The 27,402-nt window shown below is 36.1% G+C and overlaps 4 protein-coding genes across 10 annotated transcripts in view; 2 read left to right on the top strand and 2 right to left on the bottom strand.

Annotated features, from left to right (window-relative positions):
* LOC136350845 (uncharacterized) overlaps window positions 1–2,165 on the top strand; it is a 44,915-nt gene extending 42,750 nt beyond the window's left edge. The window contains exons 15-17 of the mRNA XM_066302948.1: window positions 35–197; window positions 463–608; window positions 784–2,165. Of these exons, the coding sequence (XP_066159045.1) occupies window positions 35–197; window positions 463–608; window positions 784–966 (492 nt within the window). The 3' untranslated portion in view covers window positions 967–2,165. The remainder of the gene's footprint in view (window positions 1–34; window positions 198–462; window positions 609–783) is intronic.
* Window positions 2,166–2,540: 375 nt separating this feature from the next.
* Window positions 2,541–4,145, bottom strand: DCTN3-p24 (Dynactin 3, p24 subunit). Its single transcript, XM_066303023.1, has 3 exons — window positions 3,983–4,145; window positions 3,639–3,926; window positions 2,541–2,914 (listed from the first exon to the last, which is right to left on the bottom strand). Exons 2-3 carry the CDS (start codon window positions 3,912–3,914, stop codon window positions 2,630–2,632), a joined length of 561 nt encoding a protein of 186 aa, XP_066159120.1. The 5' UTR covers window positions 3,915–3,926; window positions 3,983–4,145; the 3' UTR covers window positions 2,541–2,629.
* A 657-nt stretch (window positions 4,146–4,802) lies between these two features.
* NaPi-III (Na[+]-dependent inorganic phosphate cotransporter type III) lies at window positions 4,803–12,455 on the top strand. 5 transcript variants are annotated; one of them, XM_066302990.1, is made up of 10 exons: window positions 4,803–4,912; window positions 4,979–5,119; window positions 6,812–7,085; window positions 7,134–7,376; window positions 7,429–7,788; window positions 9,289–9,484; window positions 10,001–10,255; window positions 10,323–10,508; window positions 10,571–10,723; window positions 10,983–12,455. In XM_066302990.1, exons 3-10 carry the CDS (start codon window positions 6,890–6,892, stop codon window positions 11,071–11,073), a joined length of 1,680 nt encoding a protein of 559 aa, XP_066159087.1. In that variant the 5' UTR covers window positions 4,803–4,912; window positions 4,979–5,119; window positions 6,812–6,889; the 3' UTR covers window positions 11,074–12,455. The 5 variants fall into 5 exon arrangements, with proteins under 5 accessions (XP_066159087.1, XP_066159090.1, XP_066159089.1 ...); XM_066302993.1 differs by lacking the exon at window positions 4,979–5,119 and having other exon boundaries at window positions 4,825–4,912; XM_066302992.1 differs by having other exon boundaries at window positions 4,826–4,980.
* A 1,173-nt stretch (window positions 12,456–13,628) lies between these two features.
* Window positions 13,629–19,303, bottom strand: LOC136350868 (uncharacterized). Of its 3 annotated transcripts, XM_066303001.1 has the most exons (9): window positions 19,166–19,303; window positions 18,659–18,736; window positions 17,638–18,056; window positions 17,402–17,574; window positions 17,071–17,239; window positions 16,794–16,895; window positions 16,462–16,735; window positions 14,967–15,145; window positions 13,629–13,870 (listed from the first exon to the last, which is right to left on the bottom strand). In XM_066303001.1, the coding sequence occupies exons 2-9, from the start codon at window positions 18,693–18,695 to the stop codon at window positions 13,862–13,864; spliced, it is 1,362 nt and encodes a 453-aa protein (XP_066159098.1). In that variant the 5' UTR covers window positions 18,696–18,736; window positions 19,166–19,303; the 3' UTR covers window positions 13,629–13,861. The 3 variants fall into 3 exon arrangements, with proteins under 3 accessions (XP_066159098.1, XP_066159096.1, XP_066159097.1); XM_066302999.1 differs by having other exon boundaries at window positions 13,629–15,145; XM_066303000.1 differs by lacking the exon at window positions 19,166–19,303 and having other exon boundaries at window positions 13,629–15,145; window positions 18,659–19,023.
* Between the last annotated feature and the right edge of the window lie 8,099 nt (window positions 19,304–27,402).

Raw genomic sequence — 27,402 nt, 5'->3', positions numbered from 1 at the left:
GTTTGAGAATGGTGATTCTTGAATACTATTCCAGGCCAAGTATTCGCATTACGAGTTCATAAATGACGTTGTTCTAATTCAACTTGTGAAACCCTTCGTCTTGGGTAGGAATGTCAGCACTGTATGCTTACCAAACGGCGATATTGAACCCAGGCAGCTCTGCGTTCTTTCTGGCTGGGGAATTAATAAGCCTGGAGGTAATATGAAGTTTCGAGTACAGTAACTGCTAAAGGGCCAAATTACTAATGTGCCATACAGCAGGTTTCCATAGAAACGCTACAATTGAGCCTCAAGATTGGTTAGATTCATCGTTTGCGTGGTAACTATTTACCGTTAAATTCCAACTATGTCAACGTTTCTATGGAAATCGCATTGCAAGTTAAAGTTAACAATACATTAGTAATTGCGCCCTTAATCATCCGTAAAGTTCCGGGATGACTGTAATTCAATTGAAATTTGCAGATGCATCTAAGGAGCAATACCTTCACTATCTACCAGTTCCTGTGATAGAAAACACTGAATGCAATTCTACCAAACATTACAATGGTCTGATGAATTCAGACAAAATATGTGCTGGTTACACAGATTCAGAGAAATCGCCATGCTACGTAAGTGAATTTTTACATTTAATAAAATAAGGGCGAGTTAAAGTGGGAAAAAATTCTGCATATCACTTACCGTCAATCTCATTGACTTCTCCAAATTTCCTTTTCGAAATTTGGTGATTTCCCAAAATTTGCTCTTACCTACATCAGTTCTAATACGTTCATCATCAATTCCCAGAATGATGAAGGCGCCCCACTCATGTGCTTCTCCGAAGCAGAGAACAGGTGGGAACTGCACGGCGTTCTGAGCCACCATGAGAACTGCGGCATCAGCAAACACCCGGCGGTCTATTCTTCTGTGAATAAGCTCAGAAGTTGGATCAGGAACACTGTAGGGCAAGCGTTAATGGAGAGCACGTGATAGATTTAAATCTACAGAGCTGTGATGTATTTTTTTGTATAGACTGTATATACATTAATAATATTTGCGGTGGGTTTCGATAAACAATATATAAATGGAACTGATAAAGGTATAGTGAGCCTAAAATTGATTGAGCAAGCGGGGGAATAAGACTTGTTACTTATGTATGTGGATTAACCCCGTTGCCGGTCTGGTAATATTTTAAACGAAATTACCAAACGATCATTTCGATTATTTTTAGGTGAACTATATAATGAATGTTGCTCAAATCCACCCAACTTTACTTTCCTCCGATTATTTTTCTGGACATATCTCCATTGGATCCAACAATGTCTCGTTAGCTTTAAAGAACTTTTTAAGTTATACGCTCAATGAGTAATAATAATATAGTAGAGTTAAGCTTCTGTAATAAAATTATCTAAATAGCCTTTTAGATCTTATACGGCAGTATCTTCCGGAGATGTTACCCATATTGTAATACTTTTAATTGAGGCATTATAGGAATATTATAATAAACATCGACAAAACTAATACGATTAAAAACCAGGGAATTCGAATAACAGAAACTTACCTGGACAAATCGAATTAATAATTAAATGAGGACTATCGTATTTATGTTTGACGCCTACCCGGGCAGATTTTAAATCTTTAAATTACATGGTCTTTAATATTGAATATCAAGATCATCATTAAGTTATTTAAAGACGATCCCGAGGGCCTTCCCTTACAAACATCGCTACTAACAAGTTCCTAGAGTTAATAAGGTACTGGTTAATAATAAAAAATAACATCGTTGTCATCCACGATTAACACCTTTTTGTAATATTCTCTAAATTTTATTCCCTTTTCAGATCTAGTTTTTTTCAAACGTCCTGTAAATAATGTACATTAATAAGTCATTCCATAAGAATTGAGATCTGACTAGTCTCAGCAATGTCTCTAGAATTCTATTCTATGAAAAAGCTAAAATTAAGGAAAATGTCCCAACATGTTGCTAGTCAAGCATCTTGTGCCAACGTGCTAATAATGGGATATATGAACTATATTACTATTATCAGTGTGTATTAAGCAGTGTATGTATAAAGCTATTATTGCAGCTATTCTTCAACTCCATTTTTATATTACATACTGTGTATTTTAAATACTTATTGCTTATATATTATAATTTAGTTTTTCAAATATACTAAGGTAGTAAATCATATGAGTACTTTTATTTATTACACCTCAGTGTTTGAGACGTCGGGAATAACTGCTGAGGGTCTGGCACGCAGCAGCATGAACTGCTGAATATTAGGGGATTGTCATTGAGCATAAATGGCAACTCAAATGAAGCAAACAATTGAAAATATTAAGCAAAAATTAGATTCGGGTTGAAATGTGAATCAATGCAAAAAATAGTAAACAAACTTACACATTCCTGATCTAGCAGCGCAATGGGTCGTTGTTGCAAGCGTCGTATCGACCAGCTCTTTGTCGCAAATTTCTACTTTTTTCTTACACCTAAGTCAAAGTGTGCAAATCATCTATTTAAACTAATTAAACTGGGAATCATAAGGGATACCATACATATAAACTCAAGCACAAGTCCTTTTATTAAAAATTCAAAACAATACAAAAATAGTAATAGACGACAACGAAATAATTAAACTTAATTAAATACACCTTACTCTTCGGTAACAAATCTAGGCTGCAATGCTGCTTCTAAATCGGTAACTGTTCTATCTAACTGAATAAAGAGCACACTTATTGATCTGGTAATGTCACTATATTGTTGTAATGACTTTAGGACATTTTTGGTGACTTCTCGACTCTCCTCATAAATTGTTAGGTTGTCTGCTGTTAACTGTTGCAGCTTATCCGAGAGTTCAGTAACTTTCAATATATTTTCAGAGTTGGTGAATGGCATCAGATTCTGGAAAGTTCTGATAAGTTGCACGGTGTCCTTCAACTGGAATACCAAAGAAACAAATATCAATGAATGTGTAGCCTTATGCTTTGTTAGGGACTTTAAGCATACCAGAATTCAAAGCAATATTCAAGATTTCCTTCATTTCATCAAGGGAACTAGGTGGAATAAGGAAATTAAAGTGAGTTTCTTATGAGTTGATCTAGGTTAATAAAAAATGCTAAATTATCTGTCCGTCTAAGAGATTGTAATTTTTGGTCAGAGTATGGTAAGATAATGAATTGTTATCAAAAATGCCAATCTTTAGAATCAATTTGAATAGGGAAGTTATGCATATGCTTTTCTAAAAGATCAAAGCTGAAAATTTGTCATCACCATTTTCATAAATGACCAACTGACTAATCTTCCTGCATTCATTCTCATAATAAGAAAATGTTATCATCTTGGCAATTGATAAACTGCTGTGAAGAATTGTACAGTTGGTTGAAATTTTGACCAAAATGATGTTAGCTCCCTTTTAAATATGTTTCATTCTGCAGAAAGTTCACCAGTTGCACAAACATTGATTCTGAGAAATAAAGGCCATTAGATTAAGTGGATATTTTTATTTCAGTCAGTTCTCCATTTTACGATTTCTGGAGAAACGTCCCTAAACCTCCAGAACATCCTACTAATAGGCCAAACAAGTCTGGAAGAATAGGGATCTGTGGGGTCACTTTAGTCAGTCCTACTACAAATATTTAATAATTATCAGGTAGTTTCTTACCTCAGGATATAATTCCAGAAGATAGTGCCTTTTAGCCTCAACTTCCAAATCGTTTTCACCATTACAAGGATCCAAATAATCATTTATTGTGGTCATGTTTTGAAGGATTGAGGTGATAGCATCTCTACAACTCAGTGCTGAGGAAATCATGGTCTGAGTATGTAAGAGTACGTCCGTAATAGCGGGAGAAGTTCCATCAATAGACGACTTGTCTTTAGGTAATATTTGTAATTCTAGAGCTTCGATACGCTTTTCCAGCAAATCAATAGACTCCATCACAAGTAAAAACTATAAAAATCAATGATTCAGAGGTGGAATTTCGATTATGTCGAGTATCTACTTACTTCCTGATTACAAGACAAACTCACTTTCCCTTTAAATATTGTTAACTTTTACTATCTGCCTGTCCCTGACTGTGATTGTGAAATAAATTTCAAGAAATAAGAAAAAGAAAAGCTGAACAAAAATTAATTATGGACAACCAACTGCCAAAAAAGGAAAACAGACAACAGAGAGTAATTGACATTGACGTTTCATACGTCAGGCATCAAATTTTGGCAAAGATCATAGCCTGATTTTAACAAGTCGCATAACTGGTGAAAGGTGTGAAACGTCAAATATGGCAAACTTGCATCAGGGAAGTGTCCTTTCAAATGGACATGGAAAAATTTACAATTTAACAATTGATGTGCTGCATCAGAAACATCATTCGTGGCAGGTTTACTTGATTTTGGGTTGCTCTAGGTAATTGGTCAATCGGTGTTTGCGAAATATTGCAAGAGCGAAGTGTCCTTTAAAGTGGACATGGGAAGTTTAAAATTTAACAATATATGCACAATGCTAAAAATATCATTTGTGACAGGTTTGACTCAATTCCATTCGCTCTAGATTCCTGATCAATAGTTTTCTTCTATCTACCCCAAGGAGGAAGAGTCCTTTGAAATGGACATGGGATGAACCTATTCCCTTACTGAGAGAAAATGATTTTTTCACGACGCATCGGGAGCAAAATTTACAACGCGACTGAATAATCATGAAAAACTAATTCCAGAAATTCCCAACCTTTCTCACTCATTCCCAGGAAAAACAAGCTAATCCGAAAATCTGGAGAAAAACCTGGAAAGGGAAATCTGGAAAACTCGGATTGATCATAGATTCGCATTGCGCACGCATATCATAAGCTAGCCGGCAAACTACAGCTGGGTGTTCATCGGGTCTTTTGATCCTGTGAGAATGGCGTCAAGCAACTATGACGGCGTTTAAGACTTCTTCAAGTAAATATAGCGCACCTGCCACTGCTTTAAGTGTCGGACATTTTAGGCTTAAGTTGCGTATTTTAGGCGTAAGTAAGCGTTTTTGTGTGACATTGCATGGATATACGCATAGTGGTCGAATATTGAATTAAGGGTGGCTCCCAACTCCGTGCATTTCAGCGACAGGAGCACGTGGGGATGGAATATTCAACATGCGAAATCGATAGGGTGGGTAGCATTCGTATTTGAAAAAAATTGTATTCAGTATGTAGCTACTTGATATTGCATTGTGCAATACTGATGCGCTAACTAAAACTATAAAATAATCCCCCAAAGCAGGTAATTTAGCTTTCTTATTATTTAGAGGGCGATCGATATTACACGAGGGTTAACTGAATTTTGCAAACATATCACGCACACAGAGTTGTACAGATAGCTATTTTATTATTTCTTTGAGATTAGATTTAAAGGGTTCTAATTTTTTTTCCAATAACTATTTTCAAATGGTTTGTAATTTTTCAGAGCAGGACACGTCGCAAGTTTGGACAATCCTCATTTTGAGCACGTAGTCGTCATTTCCATTTCGACTTTAAATAGGGCATGTGTGGATATTATACTATTAAATATAGATTGTTTTTATTTTGTATGTGGATGTGTATAGATCATTTTTATTTCCTTTCAAATTTTCAGCATCAGCTGTATATAGAGCTAGAAAGGCAGTTTGTAACACCATTTTCCCGCATTGTTTGAGGAAAAAATGTGATTTTAAATTATTTTCGAATTGAGGTCAAATATATTTCGGAGGGATAATTTTTTGGATACATCGTGAATGGTGATTTGACAAAAAGGCCACTCAGAATAGCTCTAGTGCATTAAACGGTGATGAAATGTGAAATACTGGGCGTCTATTTTATTTTTTATTAAAATTTTTGGGCATTTTTTGAACTTAGAAATTTATATACGCCTCCGGAATTTGTAAATTCAAAAGGATTTTTAAAATTTATTCCATTAAAAAAAATTATTATTGTTAATTTCTTTAATATAAAAAAAAAATCAAATCTATGTCGCCCCAGGGCATTTTCCATAGGTGAAACTAATGAAAACTCATGCAAAGTTTGCGTCCTTTTGCTTACGCAGAATGTTGTGTTCTGTTCGGACAACTAGTTCAATAAATTTTTGACCAGACACCAAATTTCGTGTAAATTTAAAATGGACTAAAAAGAATAATTGGACAAAGCTCAAAATGCATTAACTGGGTATCACTAATCCAACAAATTGCACTTCAGAATTTGTTTGCATTACTTTTAGGTGTTTTAAATTCTAACGTCTTTTCCTAAATTGTCCTCAAAAAAAGTTCGCCTTCAGCGCATTACTGTTTCAGTAATTCGGTCTATACTCTTCGATTTTACTTGAACACGTGCCAATAGTATAGTCCACGATTCCATGATTAACGAATTTATTAATAATCTTATTAAGCGTATCAATTATCACCCGAACCCACTCATTAAAATTTTCATTAGTTGCACTCCTATGCCTAACATCCTCAGAACGTCAGAACATCCAAAAACGGCAAAAAAAGCTAAAATAATCTCGAATAATTCGTCGCTGTTAAAACCTCTAGTTAACCACACTGAAAATTTGGCTCAAACACGTATTCTTACAAATAAAATATAATTCTTCCTTGCGCTTATTTGTAGTGGATAATTCGAAATTATCGATACTGCCATCAGTGTAAGTTTTCCTTTCCCACAACGTGGCGATCTCAGATTTGAAATCCGACGTTTCGATTTTCGGCAACCACCATCAATTTTTTCTTTTTCTTGTGGGCGCCCTCTTGGATGTTCCCGTTTTTGAAGTCCGCTTTTGTTCTGACGACGATGATGTATTAGTTATAGTTTTACCTCCTCTGTTCTCTTCCAGATTTCCAGCAATGGACCTTCACCTGTTATCAGTATAATTTCCTTGCAAACCTCCTCTTCAGTTCGCTTCAATTAAAATATGTTAGAACCGTATTCGCCTAGTTTATTATGGCTTATTATTTTGGGTTTCGTCATCGCTTTTGTTTTGGCATTCGGCATAGGGGCCAACGACGTGGCAAATTCCTTCGGAACCAGCGTGGGGTCCAAAGTCCTCACCATTATCCAGGCATGCTGGTTGGCCACGTTCTTCGAGATTGCTGGATCAATTCTGATTGGTACCAGGCTGAATGTTTTACCCGCAAATAGTTTATGTACTTCCATAGGATACAAAGTATCGGACACCATGAGGAAAGGCATTTTGGACGTGGGGGTCTACAATGATTCTGAAATGGAGCTCATGATAGGATCAATAGCTGCCCTGGCGTCCAGCGCTACCTGGTTGATGGTGGCTACATTTTTCAAATTGCCCATTTCTGGAACACACAGCATTGTGGGAGCCACTGTTGGATATAGTTTGGTAGCCAGGGGCACTGAAGGAGTTCAATGGCCCACTTTGGGGAAAATTGGTAACCAAAACTCATTTCTAACGATTTAGGGACAAAAACGCTTGAATTTCAGTTGCCTCGTGGTTCATATCACCATTACTCAGCGGTCTATGTTCGGTATCACTACTTTGGATCATCAAGAGATGCATTTTGACGAAACCCGATCCTCTAGAGGCGGGTTTAGTGTCACTTCCATTATTCTATAGCTTCACCATCCTAATCAACGTGTTTTCCATCGCCTTAGACGGCCCTAAATTGCTATATATGGACAACATCCCGTGGTGGTTGGCCGCATCAATTAGCTTTACTGTAGCACTAGTTTCGATGGTAGTTATATGGCTAATTGTAGTACCATGGCAACGAAAGAAAATCAAATTAGAGATGACTGAAAATGAGGCTGCGCATGTTAATTTTAATATTGGAGAATCTACCGGTAAGTGAATTGATTCTGTCAGTTATTTACGTATTTGATATAAAAAATTATGTAGTCTAAAAAATAATTAGAAACAGAAATTGAAGCTTAACACACAAGTTATGCTTTTTTCCCACGACCCCCTAGCAAAGAACAACTAACATATCGACATAGTAGTTGTGAAAACAAGTGCTAACACATGCGTGTGTTAGAATAAACAAATGAATAATGAACGGAGAGAAAAGGAAAGGAACCTTTGGAAACAAAAGTTCGCGTTCTCTTTGCGTGATGTATACGGTGGCAAGAAAAACATTGCACAGAATGGTACTTTTTTGATAGATTCCACACAGAACGGCAATAGATACATGAAATCTGATCGCACATTCTCCGATCCAATCTTCAAGAGAACGATATCACGGTTTTACAGCCACTCTAAGTCTACCCGAACTAGTATTTTACCATAGTTATGTTGGGTGCCACCAATTAGCGGGAATGCGTGGGAATCTTATGAACCATACGAAACTCAGCATCAATAAAATTAAGGCAAATATGAGCAATTTAATGCTCATGCAGAGTACGCCTTAATTGAAAAACTTCCGGACGTTTCTAGAAACGTCCACAGCAAAACGCATATTTAGAACTTGATAAAACTAGGAATTTGTGAAGACTATACTTCTATGAATATATCGATTTAGCCAAAAAATGCTGAATATGAACACCAATATACAGGGTGTTCGTTAAGTGCGTGTATTTATTGCTGGGAATAAATCTCCAACTCTTTTTATCACAAAAAGTTTCTATGAATCTAGGTCCGCAACGTCTTCGTTTAAAAACTGGAGGGTGTTGAAATTTCATTTTTTACTTGTTTTTTTTTATATTTTCGGACAAGAATGTAATTATCTGAGAAAATTGTAAATATACAGGAAATAATATATAATGAATGTACAGAAGTCGGAGGTGGCCATTTTCGACCAAATTAAATTAAATAATTTCAATTGTTATTAAATCAATTTTACCTAAGTAATGCTAATTGCAAACCTATTTATCTCCAAAACGGTTACTTCTAGAAACATTTTCCAAGAGTAGCCTTTTTCGATAGAACTAAGTGTACAATGAGTGTATCAATACAAAAGTGGCATACGGGGTAGTGCAAAAAAGTTAGGGCAAAGTAAAGTGTGATGAAGCCCTTCATGTAACGCCCTCTATCAGCAAGCAAAAAATTAAAACAATATTCGTATTTTCCGTCACAAAAAACCTCCGTATACCGAATTTTGGCAGATTATTACATCTCTCTCCGAAACTATTAAACAAAAAACAAATTAAAAACGAAATTTCAACACCCTCAAGTTCTTAAATGAAGACGTTGCGGACCTACATAGGAACTTCTTGTGACAAAATCAGTTAAACATTCATCCTTTTAATTAAGTACACGTACTTAATCACCACCCTGTATACTTTAAGCATATAATTTTAATGTACTTTCCTGGGGAATCACATCGTAAGGACCCTTTAATTCTACAGATACATCGCCTGAAGGAAGTCCTAAGAAATCAAACCGCAATTCATCTTATTCCGATCGTCAATTAACTGTAATATCAGAGAACACGGAGTTGCAGTCGTTAGACGCTAAATTAACGGCCGCAAAGTACGTCTTTCCAATGCAAAGCGATGATATTAATGGTTATATTCAAGCCAAAGAGACTGAAATAAATGCAAGGTTGGTTCAGTTAATTAATGATCTCTAGGTTAGATTTCTAGAATAATGAAGTTGCATGACGATCCCATTAGAACTGGTAAGTTCTTGAGTCAGTCAAACACACGAAATCGACGTTGACGAGAAGTATGTTGGGCTTGCAGGAAAACTTCCTACCAACGCCATCTGAACAATGCAGATGAATGTACTGACAGTCATAGCAAATGAAAAAAAAAATGAAAATCTTATGCCTCATTTGATCGGCGTGAGTCAAAAAGAACATGGCAGATGGCACTGGTGTGACATTTTCCTGCAGGCGCAACATACTTGCCGCCTATAGTCCCGATCTTTGCTTGCCGTTGATCGACTCGGGATGAACTTGATCGAAACCGGTCTTGGGAATACTAAGCTAGAATGAGACATAAAGTCGTAATAGACCGTAATCTTTTGAGGGCCGAGTTTCACATCAATACCATGTCCTATTTTTCCACTAATATTTGAATATTTTTGGCCTCGTGCTAACCTAAACTTATTTCCTAGACCCAATGATCTGACCCTGAAAGACAGCGCCTCCTCAGGACTAATAAATCCAGCCCTTTCACCAAGTTCAAGTGGGGTGCCACTGATAAGGAATAAGAGCTATTTGACTGAAGGGGAACAAGGGGGATACTCGGTGCAATTAGATGCGAATCAGGAGGCCCTCAATGAAGATAAGAGCGTGTCGAAGCTATTTAGTTTTCTACAAGTTTTGACTGCAATGTTCGGTAGTTTTGCTCATGGCGGTAATGATGTGAGGTAGGAATGGTGGAAAACGTGGTATTTCTTGAAATATTATTAAAACATTATTTGACGCATTTTGCAGCAATGCAATTGGTCCTTTAATAACTTTGTGGCTGATTTTCTCCGAGGGAACGGTTGCGCAAAAATCAGAAACCCCCTTGTTCATTTTGCTATATGGCGGTCTAGGGATATCAGTTGGGTTGTGGTTGTGGGGACGAAGGGTCATCCAAACAATCGGAGAAGACTTAACAACCATCACCCCTTCAACGTAAGTGTACAATCCATTTACGCTGTTGGAAGATGGCATTTACATCACTATTATCATTCCAGAGGATTCACAATAGAGATTGGAGCCGCCTTCACAGTATTATTAGCTAGCAAAATAGGCATTCCTATTTCGACTACTCACTGCAAAGTCGGATCCGTTGTTTTTGTTGGATATTTCAGCTCCTCAAAAAAGGGAGTTGACTGGAGTTTATTTAGGTAAGAAGCGTAATTTAGGAAGTGCCTCAGATATACAGGGTGCTCCTTTCTGAAGTTCAACGATGGGAATCTCGATCACCATGAAAAATAGAAATTTTTCAATTTTCAAAGCGGCATAATCTTGAACTCTGGATTGGTCCAATTCGCCTCAATTTAACCGACCTCGTATTTTCTATAGTTACTGAGATACTCATGGTAGAGCTCCAAGAGCGCCGTAGACCCTTAAGGACACTATTATGACAAATTATGATTTTTTCAGAAATATTATCTATGCCTGGGTAATAACGGTACCTGTTGCAGCCATACTTTCAGCTGCATTGATGTTTTTAATGAGCTACTTCATCCTGTAATATGCGGTAGAATCATTGATTGTAATTATATTAAGGAAGACAATAAGGGAAATATTAGGGATGGTTTTGTCAACACCTATATACGTTTACTTCAACGTATGTTGAACGAGATCCCAATGGTTCAACTCCAGAAACGACCTGGACATGTGCAGATGATTACGAATTTACATCAATGCGCGGTAACATGGTCACCATCACTGTTCAAGAGGATAAGCACCTATGTTAGCTGAGAATACACAGGATGATCATAAAAAAAAACTCAAATAGGCGGTGGAACGCCCGGGGCATTTCTTGGATACATTCATTATTTCATTACGTATATGTCAGATGTTTGATGGTAAACAACAAAGGGTCTAATCAGCGCCCTACATTCACCATTCACAGTCTGCTGCGGATTTTCTTAAATGATCACATTATGGCAGTGTGAACTAGAAACTGCACAGGAAAGATACTGTTCAGTTCCCCTTGCAGAGAGATGTACATAGAACTGATGTTGCTCAGATTCAACGGAGCTGCAGTCAAGTTCCCGAGTTTGACACGGACAAAACGCGTGCGCTTTGGCGTATTGTATGGCCAAAAATACCTGCTTGTACATCGACTGATGACTTACGACTGATTATTGCCTAACTTGCAGCAGTGAGTACTGACAATATTGGATTTGGAATAAGACTTGAACCTACCAATAGTGCATTGAGCACCCGAGCAAAAAACTCGCTTTTTCCTTATTGTTTTTCTGTTCTTATAAGGCCAACTTTCATTTAAATATTATTTGAAAATTGAGTTTCATTGGGAACTACTGTTATAGAAGATAAGTTGATGTTGTTAAAGTAGCCTAGGGTGTTCTAGGTACAACTGTCAATAACATAATCGTGATAGATTCATAAAGTTAAGCAAATAAACTTATATTTTAGTAAAAAAATTGAGTATTTCCCAATTAACTAAAAAAATTTTATTCAACTAATTCCGTTCCGGAAAGATTTACCTTCAGCACACCAGCAAATGCATTACAAATCAATTGTGGATCATTCAGAGACCCATCATTCTTAAGCCCTTACCAAGAAACACCATTTTAACGTCCGCTTCAACACTTTAAAAACATTTTCATTTTATTCAAAATTGTTGTAGAGTAAAACCCATTGAACATGTAACATACGAAATTACAAATTTATATTGTACCAATACCGAGGCCGGGTAGCTCAGTAGTTCTTATGCTTTCGTTTCCTTACTAGTTACCTTTAGATTAATTATTTTATATCTTGTTAGTACGCAGACCACTCTACGTTTAATTTTTAGGTCTCTAAGAATTATTTACGACTAATTTTAAGTGTTTATAACTAAATATTTTAGCACAATAAAATGGTTACTATTAACTTTTTACTTTACGTAATTTGCCGTTTACTTTACTGATTCTCTACCACCTATAAACGTTTCGCAATATTTATATGCAGGGGTACTTACCACTTAAGACAGTCCTCCATGTACATGGTGGTCCAAACTCACAGTTAATCACTGAATTATCAACAGCTGTAAGAGAAGCGATGTGTCAGTTTAATAGCAACAAAGTTTCATAATTAGTAGCAATTTGTTAACCAACAAAACATATTTCCGAGATCAAAAACAAAACTGAAAATGTAGAAAATATACCTTTTTCCCCCAAGGCAGGCTACCATTCATCCGTACATGGTCACGGGACTCTCACAGCTCTGAAGAGGGCACAAATTTCCTGTTCCCTCCATTAACTTCTTTTCAAGGAATGCCAAGTTGTGACTCCTGGATCTTTTCAGCAGAAGAGCTTCCCTTGTGGTGGTCTTCAGGTCCCATCGTTGCAACAGAATGCAGGTTTCTTACTCTCAATCAATGATACTACAGTATACATAAAGATGTTTATATTCTTATCTTTTATTAGAAACTCGTTTTCGGTTATCCAAACAAGACTCGCATGGGATTAGGGGCCATGTGAGTCATATGATCGACTTACTGAACTCGTCCTTGGATAGATTTTTTTCCGTGCGGGTTGGAGATCGATTCTCAGAAAACCAAAGCATAAACGGGTGCCACTGAGCTTTTAACTTTCCATCCAGAGTATTCTGGAGGAAGAGACTTCTTCGATTGCTGTGTCGACTCAGCCAATTTCAGAAGTAGAAACCCAAATGAAAATTGCTGTAAGTTATATAACGTTATCTGATACATGGGTGACAAATTTAATCTTGTAGATTGAGAAAACATTTTTAATACATTTTCACTCAAGGAGATCCAAGCTTCAGTTCCAATTGCCACCGTTTCGATCTTCACTTCGAAGGTCTTCGTCTCTAGGTCGACTTTTTGTATAATATTCTTTATCTTTAAAAATGGCTAAAGTATAAATTAAATGTTAGATTTTGACCGTTTCTTGCCAATCTAAAGCGTCAAATTATTGTAACTTAATCTAGATCTACAGGGAATTTAGGTCAGAAAGACTTCCCCAGACCGACACGAAAGTCTTGTAAACTCGCAGCAAATATTTCGCGTCCTTCTGGGAAGCCTTAAAGCCCCAACTGTAAGCAAAAGAGAAGAGGTACGTGTGAAATGTTTATTGTTTATAAATATTTAAATAAAGATACATTTTTTAAGCTATAGATAATTATAATTACAATTCACCTCGACCTATAATATATATTAACATACCCAACAATCAAAATTAAAAATATTATTTACTAACCTGCTAACCGGCAACCTTTTAGGCTCGGTACCTTCAAGCTACTTAGTTGGCGTACTACTTAGAGGGGTGAGGCGAAGCTTTACATAGAAGCTACGTTTGCTACAAAATAAAGATAAATACTCCTAAATTTTTGCATTACTAAGTATAATCTATTCATATTCAGCGTTACCAAATTTTTGAACTTTCTGGTTTTTTTACCAGCAACTAAATTGCATCAAAACTAATATTAAAAGTAAAATTGGTAATATTAAAATTTAAACACTTTCCAAAAAGTTGGTAATTCCAAATACATTTTTACAGAGAATGTAAACATGGCTTTACTTATTAAGAAAACTTGGGAGTTGGGGTTGAGAAAACTATAGAAGTTATAGTTGGTACGTATTGGAAAATTCAATACTTTTTCCTTAACACCTAAACGTAAGTAACTGGTATAGATACTCATTTTTTTAATACTCCTTACACTTTCTAGATACTTCACCTCGAACGCCTACTATCAAGAAATAGAATCACTAAAATAAGGAAAACAACTGTATAGACGTTTGGGGTTCATCAGCCGTTGTTCTGTCCTGTGCCCATAATGCGTCATCGGATCGAAGTTGTTGCCAACTTTTATCCGATGACTCATTTCAGCTCTAATTCTATTAATTCTATTTTCTACTTCATGCCGTTTTTCTGTATAAACATACTTTTACAGGCACAAAAAATGTTTTACGCAGTTTTTACTCAACGCTCCCTCAAAAGGATGCTTCTCCGATGTATTAAATAAACTTGAATAAAACTTGTGTAAGTTATAGTTTGTAATAAGCCTTCGTCCTGTACTGGCTTGATGACATCCCAAAGCCATGGTTACATTTCAACCAACATTTAATTACCTAGTTCTATAAACACTCCTAAAGTTTAAATTTTAATTGTCAACAAAGTTTAAAAAATCATTAAAACGATCGCTAACGTTCTCAAAACAAAAAATGGTCTTGAATTTCAACAGGTTCTTCCTTAATCTTCGTCTCAATACTCTGAAAGAATTATATACACCATAACGTAAATAATCATTTAACATTAATCCCAAAATTTCTGTTTGGTGCTAAAACAAAAAGAAACTTGTCCTGACATGACTTCTACCCAAAAAATAATTAATACACAGTGCCCCTCAATCTTCGATAACAGTAATATTGTCAGTGCCTTCCTCTAAAGTTACCTCATCAACTTCCTCTTCCAGGGTCACCTCATTGACAAATACCTCTTCACCCTCATCTTCTTCATCTTGTACAGTTTCACAGAAGATATTTTCGCTTAAAAATGTGCTTTCATCTAGGACTACTTCTTCAGTTGCTTCTTCATCCTGAACTTCTTGATCCAGTTTTTCATCAAATACAGCTGGAAGAGAGTCAAAAATGATGACTTGTGCAACGAATCGCCCGATCAACAAATAAACTGTTGCGAAATAGTATAGAGTAATTTATGCTATTACCAAACGTTAATTAGAAAGAAAAACGCAGGGCTGAGCTAACATGTTTCTGTAATTATATGGTTTGCTTAGAGGATAAATACTCAGAAACGTGCAAAATATCAGATGAAAACGAGCTTCAATAATTGGAAGCGTGACTTAGACCGTTCGGGATTTGCTGGATGAATATGAAGAGTTATAAGATGTACCTGCTTCAATCGTACAGTTTAATACACGTGGATTCTCTGAAATGCAGGACTCAAATAATTCACTACTTTCAATCCATAAATTTCATGGTTTAAGAGCCTTTATTGGGTAGAATACTACAGAAATCATAGATAGTTTTGAAATCTGATCCAGGTTGGGTGTGTCACTTGATGAACCCACCGATTCGTGGTACATTCCAACTATAGCCGTCATTACAACAAAATTTGACGGTACGATCTTCTGTGAGTGGAAAAGTAAAAAAACAGCATTGCCGGAGCTCGCCTAAATCCGAAGTCATGCATTCGTTTCTTAAACAGCGTAACGTTTTACTGGAAGTTTTAGAGGCAAATGTGCATGGGAATGTAAGATCATCATTCGCATGCACGTTTGCCGAAAAACCACGTTTTGATTTAAAACGTGCTTTTCCCCGACAATCTTTAAGGGATCAACATAATAAATTTGATGAGACACACAGTTTTCTTAATCCTAATAACGTATGTTCCTTCGGCAAACAAAATCATCTCCCACGGGCGTATTTGAAGTTCGGCAAATTGAACGTCACCGACAGAAATAACGATCAAGCGGTAAAATGACGTTCTTGCTCCAATTACCACATTTTATTATATGTATATAGATGGACAGGGCCTTCTAATCGTTAATCAGGGCAATAATCTAAATATGAACTACGATAGCCAATATTCGCGTATTATTCCCAAGAATTTAGGTATCTCTTGCTAACTAGGTAAACTTGAAAGTCAGCGGATAAACTGAAACAGTATCTACTATTTTAGAGAGAGTTAACATGCAGGTGTCTCATAAACAGTTTTCTTGAGTTGCCTGATGGTTTTGGATTTAGTGGTTAATTTTGACTGGAAACTTAATGAATATTCACTAAATTAGTTTGCCTGTGAATGAATTTACCATTCATATGTTTTGGTCAAAAATATACATTTTTTAAATAATTATTCCTTAACAATGTTTTCCGTTGACCGATTTAAATGAAATACCACATATGTTTAAGAAAATATCGTGTACATACCTTCCGGATCGACCTCATATGTTACATACTGGTCTTCCTGAACGGCTTCTTCCTCAACAGATTCCTCAGTCAAGTCCTCACTTTCAATAGTTTCAATTTCGCTTTCGCCTTCGAACATTTCTTGTTTCAAGTTCTCACACGCGAACTCATTCTCATCAATGGCGATTTCCTCCTCTTCAATTATCTGAATGGTCTCCTGTGGGAGTACTTTCGGTGAAGCTGCCTCTTTATTTCTGATTAATTTTGTTGGTTTTAACACAACGGTTTTTGCTGGCTAAATTTTTAAATGAACAGTTATTATGTCGCTAAAAATGAAGGTGGGGAAAACTTACCTCAGAATCTTCTGATATTTCAATAGTTTCATGGACGATCTGGGGTTTTCCGACGGGCCGCTTGATTATTTTAGTAGGTTTTAAAATAACCGCTTTTGGAATCTGAAAAAAAAACAGATATTTAAGGTAAACATAAGAAAATATAGAACTTTTGAATGAATTTGAAGGAAAGAAAAATCAAATACAAAAGTAGGAAACGCCATGAAAATTAATTAATTTACAATGTCCAATACATTATGTAGTAGTAAATGAAAAAAAAACTGTATTTTTCACTTACATTGCCGCTTCCTTGTGGAACAACTTTAAGAATGACATTCTTTCCTGAAGCAGTTTTTACCATCACTAAGTTTGATGGTGAAAATGCTGGTGCTTTTGAAGTAGCTTGGGGTGCAGTGTTTATGACGACTTTCTGTTTAGACTTTGAAGGTGACTGAGCACTAGTAGAACTGCAAAAGATACATATAATAAAATATCTCTTATACGCTGGTTAAATAGATGCGCTGAATGACACCACAAGGAGTTTCTCATTAAGCAGCATTTGCACACCTGGTTTTAATTTTCAAAAGTGATGCAAATAATTTAAGCAGGTGAATTGGACTAAATCTTACCCTCTTTCAGCTGGGTTGACAGTCAATCCATAGTGAAGATCAGCATTCCATGGATTGAACTTTCTCGGAGTTATAATTCCATTTTCGCCGATGATATACTCTCCAGATTCTCCTTCGCCTGATCCATCCACTCTCTGAATCCTCATAAGTTTTGGGATTTTCTGATAGACGATCTGACAAAGAATTAGAACAAAGACATTATTTACTTCCCATCAATTTGATTTGGAGAGACATACCTCAGATTCTTCCTCTCTTGAAGTAGAACTCTTCCTTCTTCGGGTAATTGTATACTGCACAGAATCGTATCCCTCGCGGCGCATCATATCTGGCAAATATCGTCTCCTGGCATTAATGAACCAGTTGCTTATTTGGAGCACCGTTAATCCAGTTTCTTGTGATAGTACATGTTTCTCAATTTCAGTTGGATAAGCATTAAATCTATGTTCATAGAGCCAATTTTTAAGGATTTTAACTGCATCTTTTGGCAAGTGACCCCTTCTTTTAATTGTTCTTTGAATGTATTCATATTCATACTGAGGGTCAAAGCTGGAGTCATACTCAGCATAAACAACTTGTTGCTCTCCTTGTTCTCCATCTGAAGCTGATTCATTTCCCTCAGCACTACTAATCTCAAATGTTTGCTCCATTGTTGCATCTATAAATTAATATTAAAACCTTATAATCTCAGGCTATCTAATTTGTTAAATTGAGTAGTACCATATGTATTCAAGTGCATAAAGGAATACTATACTGCATATACAAAAAAAATGTTTACGTAAATACCTTAGAAAAGGTTTAATGTTACTTTTAGTTAATTTTATCTCTAAATATCTTACAATTCCATTGCTCCAACTAGTGTATGAGGTATCACTCTCAAACATAACAAAATGAAAACTTAACAATCTGCCTTATCCTTATTTTAAACTAAATTTACCAACAGTTTAATAATAATTAAACATTTGTTAAATATGTAACCTCACTCAAATAAAAAATTTGACAACTGTCACTATCTATTATGTATCCAAGGAAAAAATATCTGGTTTCCATGACAACTATCACTATTCATTAATAACCCAAGAGAAAATATCTAGGGTCTATGACCAGCCAGAGTTTTTTAAAAGTTGGAATGGAGTATATGTACAAGTAAAAGTATTCCAATATCAAATCAAATCACCCACGTAACGTTTTCATTGACACTAGAACAGCAGTAAAAACAAAACCAAGCACATAACTTAAAAGCTAATTATGTATACAAACCTGTTTCCTGTATTTCATATTGGGGTGAAGACGCCATAGCTTCTTTTCCTCAATAAAGTCTGGATCAAATATCAGGCACTAAATATAATAAATTCAAGTTAGGGAAATTTATAACACATTATGCTGATTATTTGGGCATCAAAGCCATGCTTATGAGATATGACGAGTTCGATTTGTTTACTTGAATAAAAAATGGAGGACTCATTTCTGGGGACTACGCAATAAAAATGGCCGACGTCCTCGAAGCGTGGAAGGGTTTCTGCGGTCATTTTGGGAAGCTGGAGGCCCCAAATTTAGTTTTTTGAAAAATTTTAAGGGCGAGGTACTCAGTAAACACTTCAAAATCTCAAATAAGATGATGGATGACAAAAATTTTAGGCACATGTCACCGACTGTCACGTCAATATCAATATTGTCAATTCACGGGTTATTTGACGTTTTACACAAGTCTTTGAAGCCATTCGACAGCTACATGCATCAAATAATGTTTATAAAATGTTACTTTACCTAGAAATTAGGTGAATAACGCCGTTTTCTCACGTTTATCTCGATATTTTGTACACCATACACGCCCTACGCTTGGGAAGAAGCTTTTCTAAAGCACGTTCGAGTGTTAACCAGGCGCGCGTATTCCGAAATGCAACCAAGAGGTCGAGAGCTGTGACGTAATGACTGACAAATGCTTAGAAATAATGCGCAATTATTGCTACTGTAAGTTCGAGAAATGTGCCTTGTGAATAAGCCTATGCTCAGTTTTCGGTCTATTTAAGTAAACTTGTTTTGTGTGTCCAGAAGTTATTTTTAAATATTTTAATAATTCAACCAGCGACGACCAATTTGGGCGGGAATTTGTCCGGTTGAGTCTACAAATTGCGCTGTGGCTCTACAGGGGCGCCCTCACTGGCCGGTACTGAAACTACTCCATGGTGAAAGGTCGTTAGACAGAGACAAAGTGATATGATCATGCGATATAGAAAAGAGATGCACGACCAGCATTTTTTTGCTGGCAAATGACGAGGATTTCCTTCCCCCTCCAAGAGGAAAATAAAGCGATTTCATTGGGTGTTTTTCGACCCCGCTGCCAGGTTTCTGGCCGTTTCAAAAAATAAACAATCATTTTTCGTCTGTTGTTCGTGTCGTTTGGCGTCATGTTTTGTTCATAACTCGTTCCGGTCAGTAACACCTATAACGATCTCAAAATCTTTAAAGGTGTTGCGGTTTTTGTCTCTTCAACGTTATCGGTTCGTGTTGTTGACGTTTCGCAATAAATTTGACGATCAAACACACGGCAGAATTGAATTTAAATAAGTCATCTATTGTTTGGTGAGTGCGGGTTTGGTCCATGTAAATTTAAATATTCCATGACTAGATCCACACTCATCCAAGAATAGAGGCTTCGTCAGCGTGGATCTTCAGAAAAACCTCCCTGAAACCTGCAAGAAGTTCCGTGGTGTCTGGTTCTACTACCATGTGCCTGAAGCTGATCCTGATGGGTCATCTTGTGAAAGTGAAAGTTGAGAGCAAAGGCAAGGTAAGAGACTGACAAAGGCCTGAACAAAGGGAGTTTTATATTAAAGAGGTTGTTCTTTTGTAAGAATCTTTAACAATCCCAATGATCGTACCCCCTTGTTGAGAGGGGTAGGGGCACTTAAGGGGTAAGTTACTGACAAATTTTTGTAGTGTGGCGAGCTCTTTTGACGAATTTAAAGGGCACAGCATTAAATAGATGCATGATATCTGGCTATGTTTTGTGTTCTGATTTCCTACCGAGGTTCAGAACATAGTTGTTTCACAGACGAAGGGGCAGTCGTATGCCAAAATAAATACCTACGCGTCGACTGGTCATTTTTTAGAATAATTAATAGATAATGCATATATTTTCACATACAAGGATAAAAAATAATTTTGATATTCCATTTCCCTCGAAAAAAGTTTTGTATGGCGTCTCGTCGTACACGTTTAATAACTTTGTCATTTTTGCGGAAGGTGGCTCTGAAACGCCATAACGGTTGAAAATAATTCAATTGTTCAAACAATTGCGAAGCGTACCAAGCTTCTCTAGGCCACGCTAAAAATGATGATCGAGCTACAATTTCCGATCTGAACGTGAAAAGTAGTGGTTCGAATCCAGGTCAATAGCTTCGGTAACAAAATTAAGTTTTGTGGCGGTGTTCTAAAATACGCGCAATTCTTTGCGTAAAGAAAGTGATATTAAAATCCCCCCAGAATTCACATTCAGACTCGTCTGAAAACACTTAATTTTTCTTGTTTTTGTGAAAAGTGCCGTTACATGATAGCGAACGGTGGTTACGTTAACCTTCAAGTAACCCACACGAGCCTTGCGATCCTGATGCCTGCACGAATCACTTCTGGACCGGACTTTCTGATGGAAGTGTTTCAAGGGTAAGTTATTTGTCGCTTTTTTGTGCATTCTTGTATGCTTCGCTTTCCCGATTGCTTCGATCTCAACAATCGACTCAATAGTATTGAGTGCACAGATTCTTATATTGAGAATTTGAATAATTCCTTTTAAAAAAATGAGGTTTCGTATAGCGTCTCTACGCTTTGGATTATTGCGGCATTTTTACGGAAGATGGCTCTGGAACGCGCCATGGCGGTTAAAACTATTGAATATTTGTTTACGTCATATCGAACATCTCTAGGCAACGCTAACAATTATAATTGAGCTCCAATTTTCGAACTGTTCTAAAACGCACTCGTTTTGCGTAAAGAAAATATTAAAATCTTTGCAGTACATAAAAACAACACCAAAGTCGTGAACTGTGTTGTATATTGATGCACATAAATAAGATTTATTCATATATATTTCACTTCCATGCCCGTTTCCAGCAGCCTTGCACCATACTAAGTTTGAAATTCTTGACTATAGTAATTCTGCGTATTATCATCTAAAATCATAGTCATATGCTTCCAGGATGCAGGTACCTAATGTGACATCATACATAGCATGTCGTCAATTTAATGGGTCTTGGAAGCGACTTGGAATCGTCCAGGTCACATTCTATTAATCCATTGTTCAAATCTATCAAAAGGCATATCACCAAAGCTCTGAAATTTTACGAACCAAAGTTTTCGGTTGTGCCATGTTTTCATCAATAGTTTCTACGAAAAAGCAATAGAAACTTTCTTGTCCAGCTTCTGCGCGTCTATCAAAAGACGTGTGCGTTACTGTTTAAGTAATCCAAACAGTTTGTAAAGGAGTGGTGTAGGGGAGGTTAATTTAGAGTACAAAGTTTTCACGTCTCGTAATGCTACAGAACTTTATTAGAATACTTTAATATTCGTTGGTCAATTGACGTGAAACATCTCTATACAAATTTTAAATGAGTGATAGACCGAAATATGCCCTTTCCCATAGTTATAGACGCAGTGAGGTAGGAAAATATACTATAGAGTAATCATTTTTACATAATTCATAATGTCAAAGAGCTTCAGTAAAACGTTTAACGGAATATAAAGGCTGAGCAATGTGGTTGATGCCGACATGTGTATCTTTCTTATTATTCTCGTACTGTTTGTAGTAGTCAACAAAGCTGATAGCACACTAATGAGGCTATGTGCATTTGTTGCTATAACTTGTTAACAGGTAAATAATTGGATTGAAATTTGCCGTTTATGCGGAAAATCTTTAAGCTGTATTTGAAATCTTACATACGTTTGTGCGAAATCTTTATTTTCTTAAAATTAACTCACGTTTCGTCTGTCGGAGTTCGTTAATGAGCTCGTAAATCGCCCAGTAGATAATATTTCCTCACGCTACATGTGGCTCCACTTAGAAAAAGTGAACAAAATTTTAAATTCCACTTCTTTAAAAATAGCTTAAACCCAAAAGTCGTCCTTAACATAATAACTTTCGGTACCTGACCCAGAAAAGGTTTCGTTTTTCTTGGGGCGAGGCCACATGTCACGTCACTGGCGGTCCCAGGGCAAAGAACAACGGAAACGGACACTTGAAAGCATCGTCCAGCAAAAATATAAGAAGCCATATGCCTGGTTTTTAATAATTTGCTTGAAAGATTTGAAACGTTGCGATAAAATTTTACAGAACAGACCAATCGAGATTTGGTTTTTTTCATGCAGTAATGTGGCCTCTCTGGGTTGTCGATGGGCAGACCAGTAGGTTTTGATTTTATCAAGGATGAATATTTTCACCTGAAGCAACCTAAAAAGCCAATTTGAATTCCGATTTCTTTAAAATATTTTATCGCCGTCACATACCTACATATCTAAAAACCTACAAGGAAAAAAAAAAACGAATTCCGAGCCAACTTGCTCTCTAGTCGCTATTAGTCGTTAATAATTCGATGATTTCTCTTAACGAAATCCCGTCGAAACATTTATTCTTGGATTTGTTACTAACTGCACATGATCATGATTAGATTCGTCTTATGTACCTCATTAGTATAAAATAGACAGATATCTCGACGTGGAGCAACGTACCTGCTTAAGTATATTTATTTTTTAAAGCTTGAATGTATCAATGAATCATTTATGTTTATGTTAAGGAAATATCTCATATAACTCGTCACATAACTGTTATTATTACTGATGAGTATACGGTTAAACCTGTATATTAATTTTTTATGTTGAAATAAACTGCTGCACTGAATTCAAAGGTGGATTACACCAACATAATGGATCTCTGTGCAAGGATCAATAAACTAAATGAAATCAATGCAAGAAAATCCCACCAGAAACTAAACTTTGGAATAGAAAGAAAATAAAGGAAAAAAAGGAGTTTCAAGCACATCATATTTTTTGCTCTCCCCAATAAAATCTCATAGGGGAATATTGATTTTTCATCAACATTTTAGTTAATTTCAAACCGAACTATTCATGCCCCTTTTAATTCTTAATTTATGCGGGTGATCTTACTAATAGCGACCATTCGTTACTTTCATTACTTGTATCAAAAAAGGGACATGCAACGTTCACTAGGCACGTGACCCGCATGTACGCACATGCTGAGTTTGAGGAATTTAATTATCTGCAATGGAAAGAAATATTGTATATACAATGTGTTCCACTAACGTAGGCGCGGCACGAAATCGATCAATTGCTGGAAGGCCACACAGAGTGTTGTATTGCCAGACCAACCATAGGAAAACCCATATAAATTTAAATTCCATTTAATATCATCTTCCTTGTTCGTTTAAGGGCAAAATTGTATTAGACTTTTTTGAAGGTCTTTTTATGAGAGACTGGTATGTAAAATATGAAAAATGTCCTTCGTACCTTTTGCCAGATATTTTGGAAAAACTTTTAAAACCTGGAAACTCATGGTACTGCTCTGATATTTTTATCAATTAAACCGCCAGCAACAAAATAACGTATTATTTAATAGTATTAGTAAACAATAAATAAACATTCCTAATCTACATCTAAGTCGGTAAATGTTCAAATAGTGCCAGCTATTTTTAATCTAGTACCATTTAATTATGTTTACTTTCTCTGCTACCGTGTAGGACATTTTTTAAGAAACTTTAATAAAGAGAAAATTGTTTTGACATAACTCATTTACAGCATGTCACAGTAGTAATATTTCAGGACAATATTAAAAGTTTACAGATTGTAGATACGCTTTTTTGAAAATATTTCGCAAGGGATGTGAAGAACATTTTTCATATTTTACGTTAAGTGTCTCATAAAATGACCTTAAAAAAAATCATAATACGATTTTGCCCTTAAACGAAGAGAGAAGATGATATTGGATGGTATGAAAATTTACAAGGGGTTTTCCTATGGTTTGCCCATCGTGCAACGCCCTGTATAAGTATTAAGCAAATTCTAAGACGTTGGTATTTTCTCAAAATGGCAGCATTTCTGGTTAAATCGAAAGTAAATTACAATTTTCTTCTTTTAAATAAAACATCCTGCAGATTTTTGCATTTTCGGATTTATCTATATCAAAACTCTGAAGGTATTTGTGTAGCATACCGCACACCTTTTTTCGTTCTACGGGCCGTTACTTTTTTTCCATATTCTGACCCTCGAAAACGGACCTAAATGTATTCGAAATCTGCCGAAATTCGCTGAAATTAAATGTTTTGATTAGTTTTAAAAAGTCATATCGCTATAATCTCTTTCGCTAACAGCATCAGCAGAAAACTCATGTAATTCTGAGTGTTTAATGCAACTCCCTATTGTTTTTTTTTTTAAGGAAAGCAAAACGTTATTTATGGGTGTGACGTGATAGTTAATAACAAATTATCTCAGCATGAAACGCTCAACGTCTCAAGAATTTCATGCTAATACTGTTGAGGCTCGCTTAATAAAAATTAAAAAAAATGGCTACTTCATCTCAACTCTTTTTCAACTTGCACGTTGTTCAAGAGCCCTTTAAACTTATGTATCGCCAAAGCTTCTTTTTAACTGTCGAGTTTGCGCAAATTGCAAGTTTTCAATAATAATACCATTTCAATACCTGTTTACCATAATGGTATATTGCAATGCAACATACCAACCTCTATTGCGTCTATACTGATCGTCTTAGCAATTTTTATATCTACACACCTAAATCCTGGTGATCTGTACGATCGACATATAAATTCAGATTCGTAAACCACAGAAAGCGAAAACGAGTCAACACTGACTTTATAATTTCCAGGCAGGTGGAAGAAGATTTACCTGAGAACTGAGAGCATCAGATGTTCAGGGACGGATTAAGTACTTTTGAAAAAGCTATTTTATTTACGAAGCTGTATTAACGGGTGGGATTTTGCGCGAAAAGCGAAACGAGCTCGCGCAATGTGACATAAATTACCATTCCTAACGATTTTTTTCTAATACTACTGTACAATTAAGAAATCAGAAGAATAAGTCAGATATTCGAACATACTCGAGATACGCTGTGTGGCTATAATTATGAGTTACGAAATGGAGATGTGTGATTTCATTATGTTGCGATATAGAACCCATTTAAAAACCTGTTTGTACCACGAAAACCCGCACATTATAAAAATTAGTAAAAATTCTTTTAGAAAATATTTCCCTTGGGGATTTTGTTCATTTTAACGAAAATAACTTCGCGGCTACGTCCCTGCATGTAGTATAGGTACACAATTTACCTGTGGCCAGGAGTACTACGACCTAAAGTACCTGTAACGATCTGCTTCATCTCAAATGCTTCACAACAAAGAGGTCATAATCTCAGGTCCGCCGTGTTTCACTTTTTTATTATTTTCACAATGACCAAAGCGTAACGACGTACTATTAACCGTCAGTAGCGGAACATGACGCAGCGCATTTGTTAAAAATATAATAATTATTGGAACATTTAAGATTCAGCCGATTTTCATGTGCGTCCTCGAAGAATTAGGTATTTATTTAACAACACAAATAGGTTTAGGTCTCAAAAATTCTACAGCATACAGAGGGGTTTCATTTTGAATAAAAAAAAGCTGAATCCCCGACACTTCTATAAGCTATTTTGTTTTTTCTATTTGGACCGTCCTTCTACGTCTACTCTTCTTCTACCTTTAGGAGGTTTTAAGATAATTGCTGCCAAGAGTATTAGGGACACTCTGCAAATGCTTTTAAAAAAATTTATATAAATTTATCGTTAAACATAATTAACCGTTTTATAAGTAATTTTCCTCTACATAAGGCGACGCAGCTATAAATATTTCAAGTTCAACCTATTCCGATAAGCTGCTCATAGGATCTCTTCCCTTACATGCGTGACAACTTGAAAAAATGAAATAATATACCCATTTCTGAAGTTTTATGATGTGCTAACGTATGATTTACATGTCCCGCTGATTCATCATTCAGTTAGTACGGTCATGGTTTCTGTTTTATCACGCATAGATCCCAATTCGCGGATAATCACGGCCTTTTTTTCCTTTTTTGATGTAGAGGTCACCAGCAACGGACACAAAGTTCTTTGTCATTGTTTTTGCCCGACTGGTGGTTAAAGATTTACCTTGCAAGATGGTCTCAGGAATGGAAAAAGACGAATTTATCGAAATATGGTATTAATAGTTGTTATAAAAATGTCGTGTAATATAAAATTGTTTACTCAAGAGAAATATCGCAAAAACAGAGATTTAAAAAAAAAAACAACTTAGGCACGCATGCACAGCGATCGCCGTTCCAATTCTTAATAAAAACCGACGAAATAAATATCCATTTACATGACCCATGTTCGTAACTTGAAACTCCTTGGTTTTTGTGGGTAAAGGTCCGAATGCACTCGGAAAGGCACTAAGCAGGTGTTATTTATCATTATTTGAATACCAACTCATAAACACCTTGCGAATGCAGTGCACGGGGACGTTTATCAACCATTTTATTATTTTCTTGCGTTATTTTTAGTTACTCAGCTGCATGTTATCTTTGGGTTTAAAATTTCCCAACACTGCCGCACACATATAGTGTTTCAAAAAATTCGCTGACACTTCCTTGAAAACTCCGCTCCTATCAAGAGCAAGGGGGATATTATGAATTAGCAGACAAAACAAAACCATTAGCAACGGTATCGGTTGACTAAGAATGTGGCCGCGGTACGCCCGATTTTTGGGTGCCCAACCATTCTCAATGCTCTGGAACTTAAAAATAAAATCTCGCAGGGTCGTACTAGATTTATGTAAGAGTGTCTAGAAACAGTTATACAAATATTTGTTTCTCTAAGGTAGTCGAGGTAGGATATTATGGAAAATATAGGGCAATGAGCTTAAGGAACAAGTAAATATTTTCATCTTTCTGCAATGATTCGCTATGGG

The sequence above is a fragment of the Euwallacea fornicatus genome, chromosome 4 (genome assembly GCF_040115645.1).
Source record: "Euwallacea fornicatus isolate EFF26 chromosome 4, ASM4011564v1, whole genome shotgun sequence".
NCBI classification, from domain to species: Eukaryota; Metazoa; Arthropoda; class Insecta; order Coleoptera; family Curculionidae; genus Euwallacea; species Euwallacea fornicatus.
This window is presented reverse-complemented; position numbering and strand designations above follow the sequence as displayed.

Excerpts from the sequence above, each read along its gene's own strand:
- DCTN3-p24 (XM_066303023.1), bottom strand. The coding sequence starts at position 3,914 with ATGGAGTCTATTGATTTGCTGGAAAAGCGTATCGAAGCTCTAGAATTA. Across the intron at positions 2,915-3,638 it reads TTCTGGAATTATATCCTGAG|TTGAAGGACACCGTGCAACT; the intron begins GTAAGAAACTAC and ends TTGGTATTCCAG.
- LOC136350868 (XM_066302999.1), bottom strand. The coding sequence starts at position 18,695 with ATGGCGTCTTCACCCCAATATGAAATACAGGAAACAG. Across the intron at positions 18,057-18,658 it reads ATATGAAATACAGGAAACAG|ATGCAACAATGGAGCAAACA; the intron begins GTTTGTATACAT and ends ATTAATTTATAG. Across the intron at positions 16,736-16,793 it reads AAATATCAGAAGATTCTGAG|CCAGCAAAAACCGTTGTGTT; the intron begins GTAAGTTTTCCC and ends TTAAAAATTTAG.
- NaPi-III (XM_066302990.1), top strand. The coding sequence starts at position 6,890 with ATGTTAGAACCGTATTCGCCTAGTTTATTATGGCTTATTATTTTGGGT. Across the intron at positions 7,789-9,288 it reads TAATATTGGAGAATCTACCG|ATACATCGCCTGAAGGAAGT; the intron begins GTAAGTGAATTG and ends TTAATTCTACAG. Across the intron at positions 10,256-10,322 it reads CATGGCGGTAATGATGTGAG|CAATGCAATTGGTCCTTTAA; the intron begins GTAGGAATGGTG and ends CGCATTTTGCAG.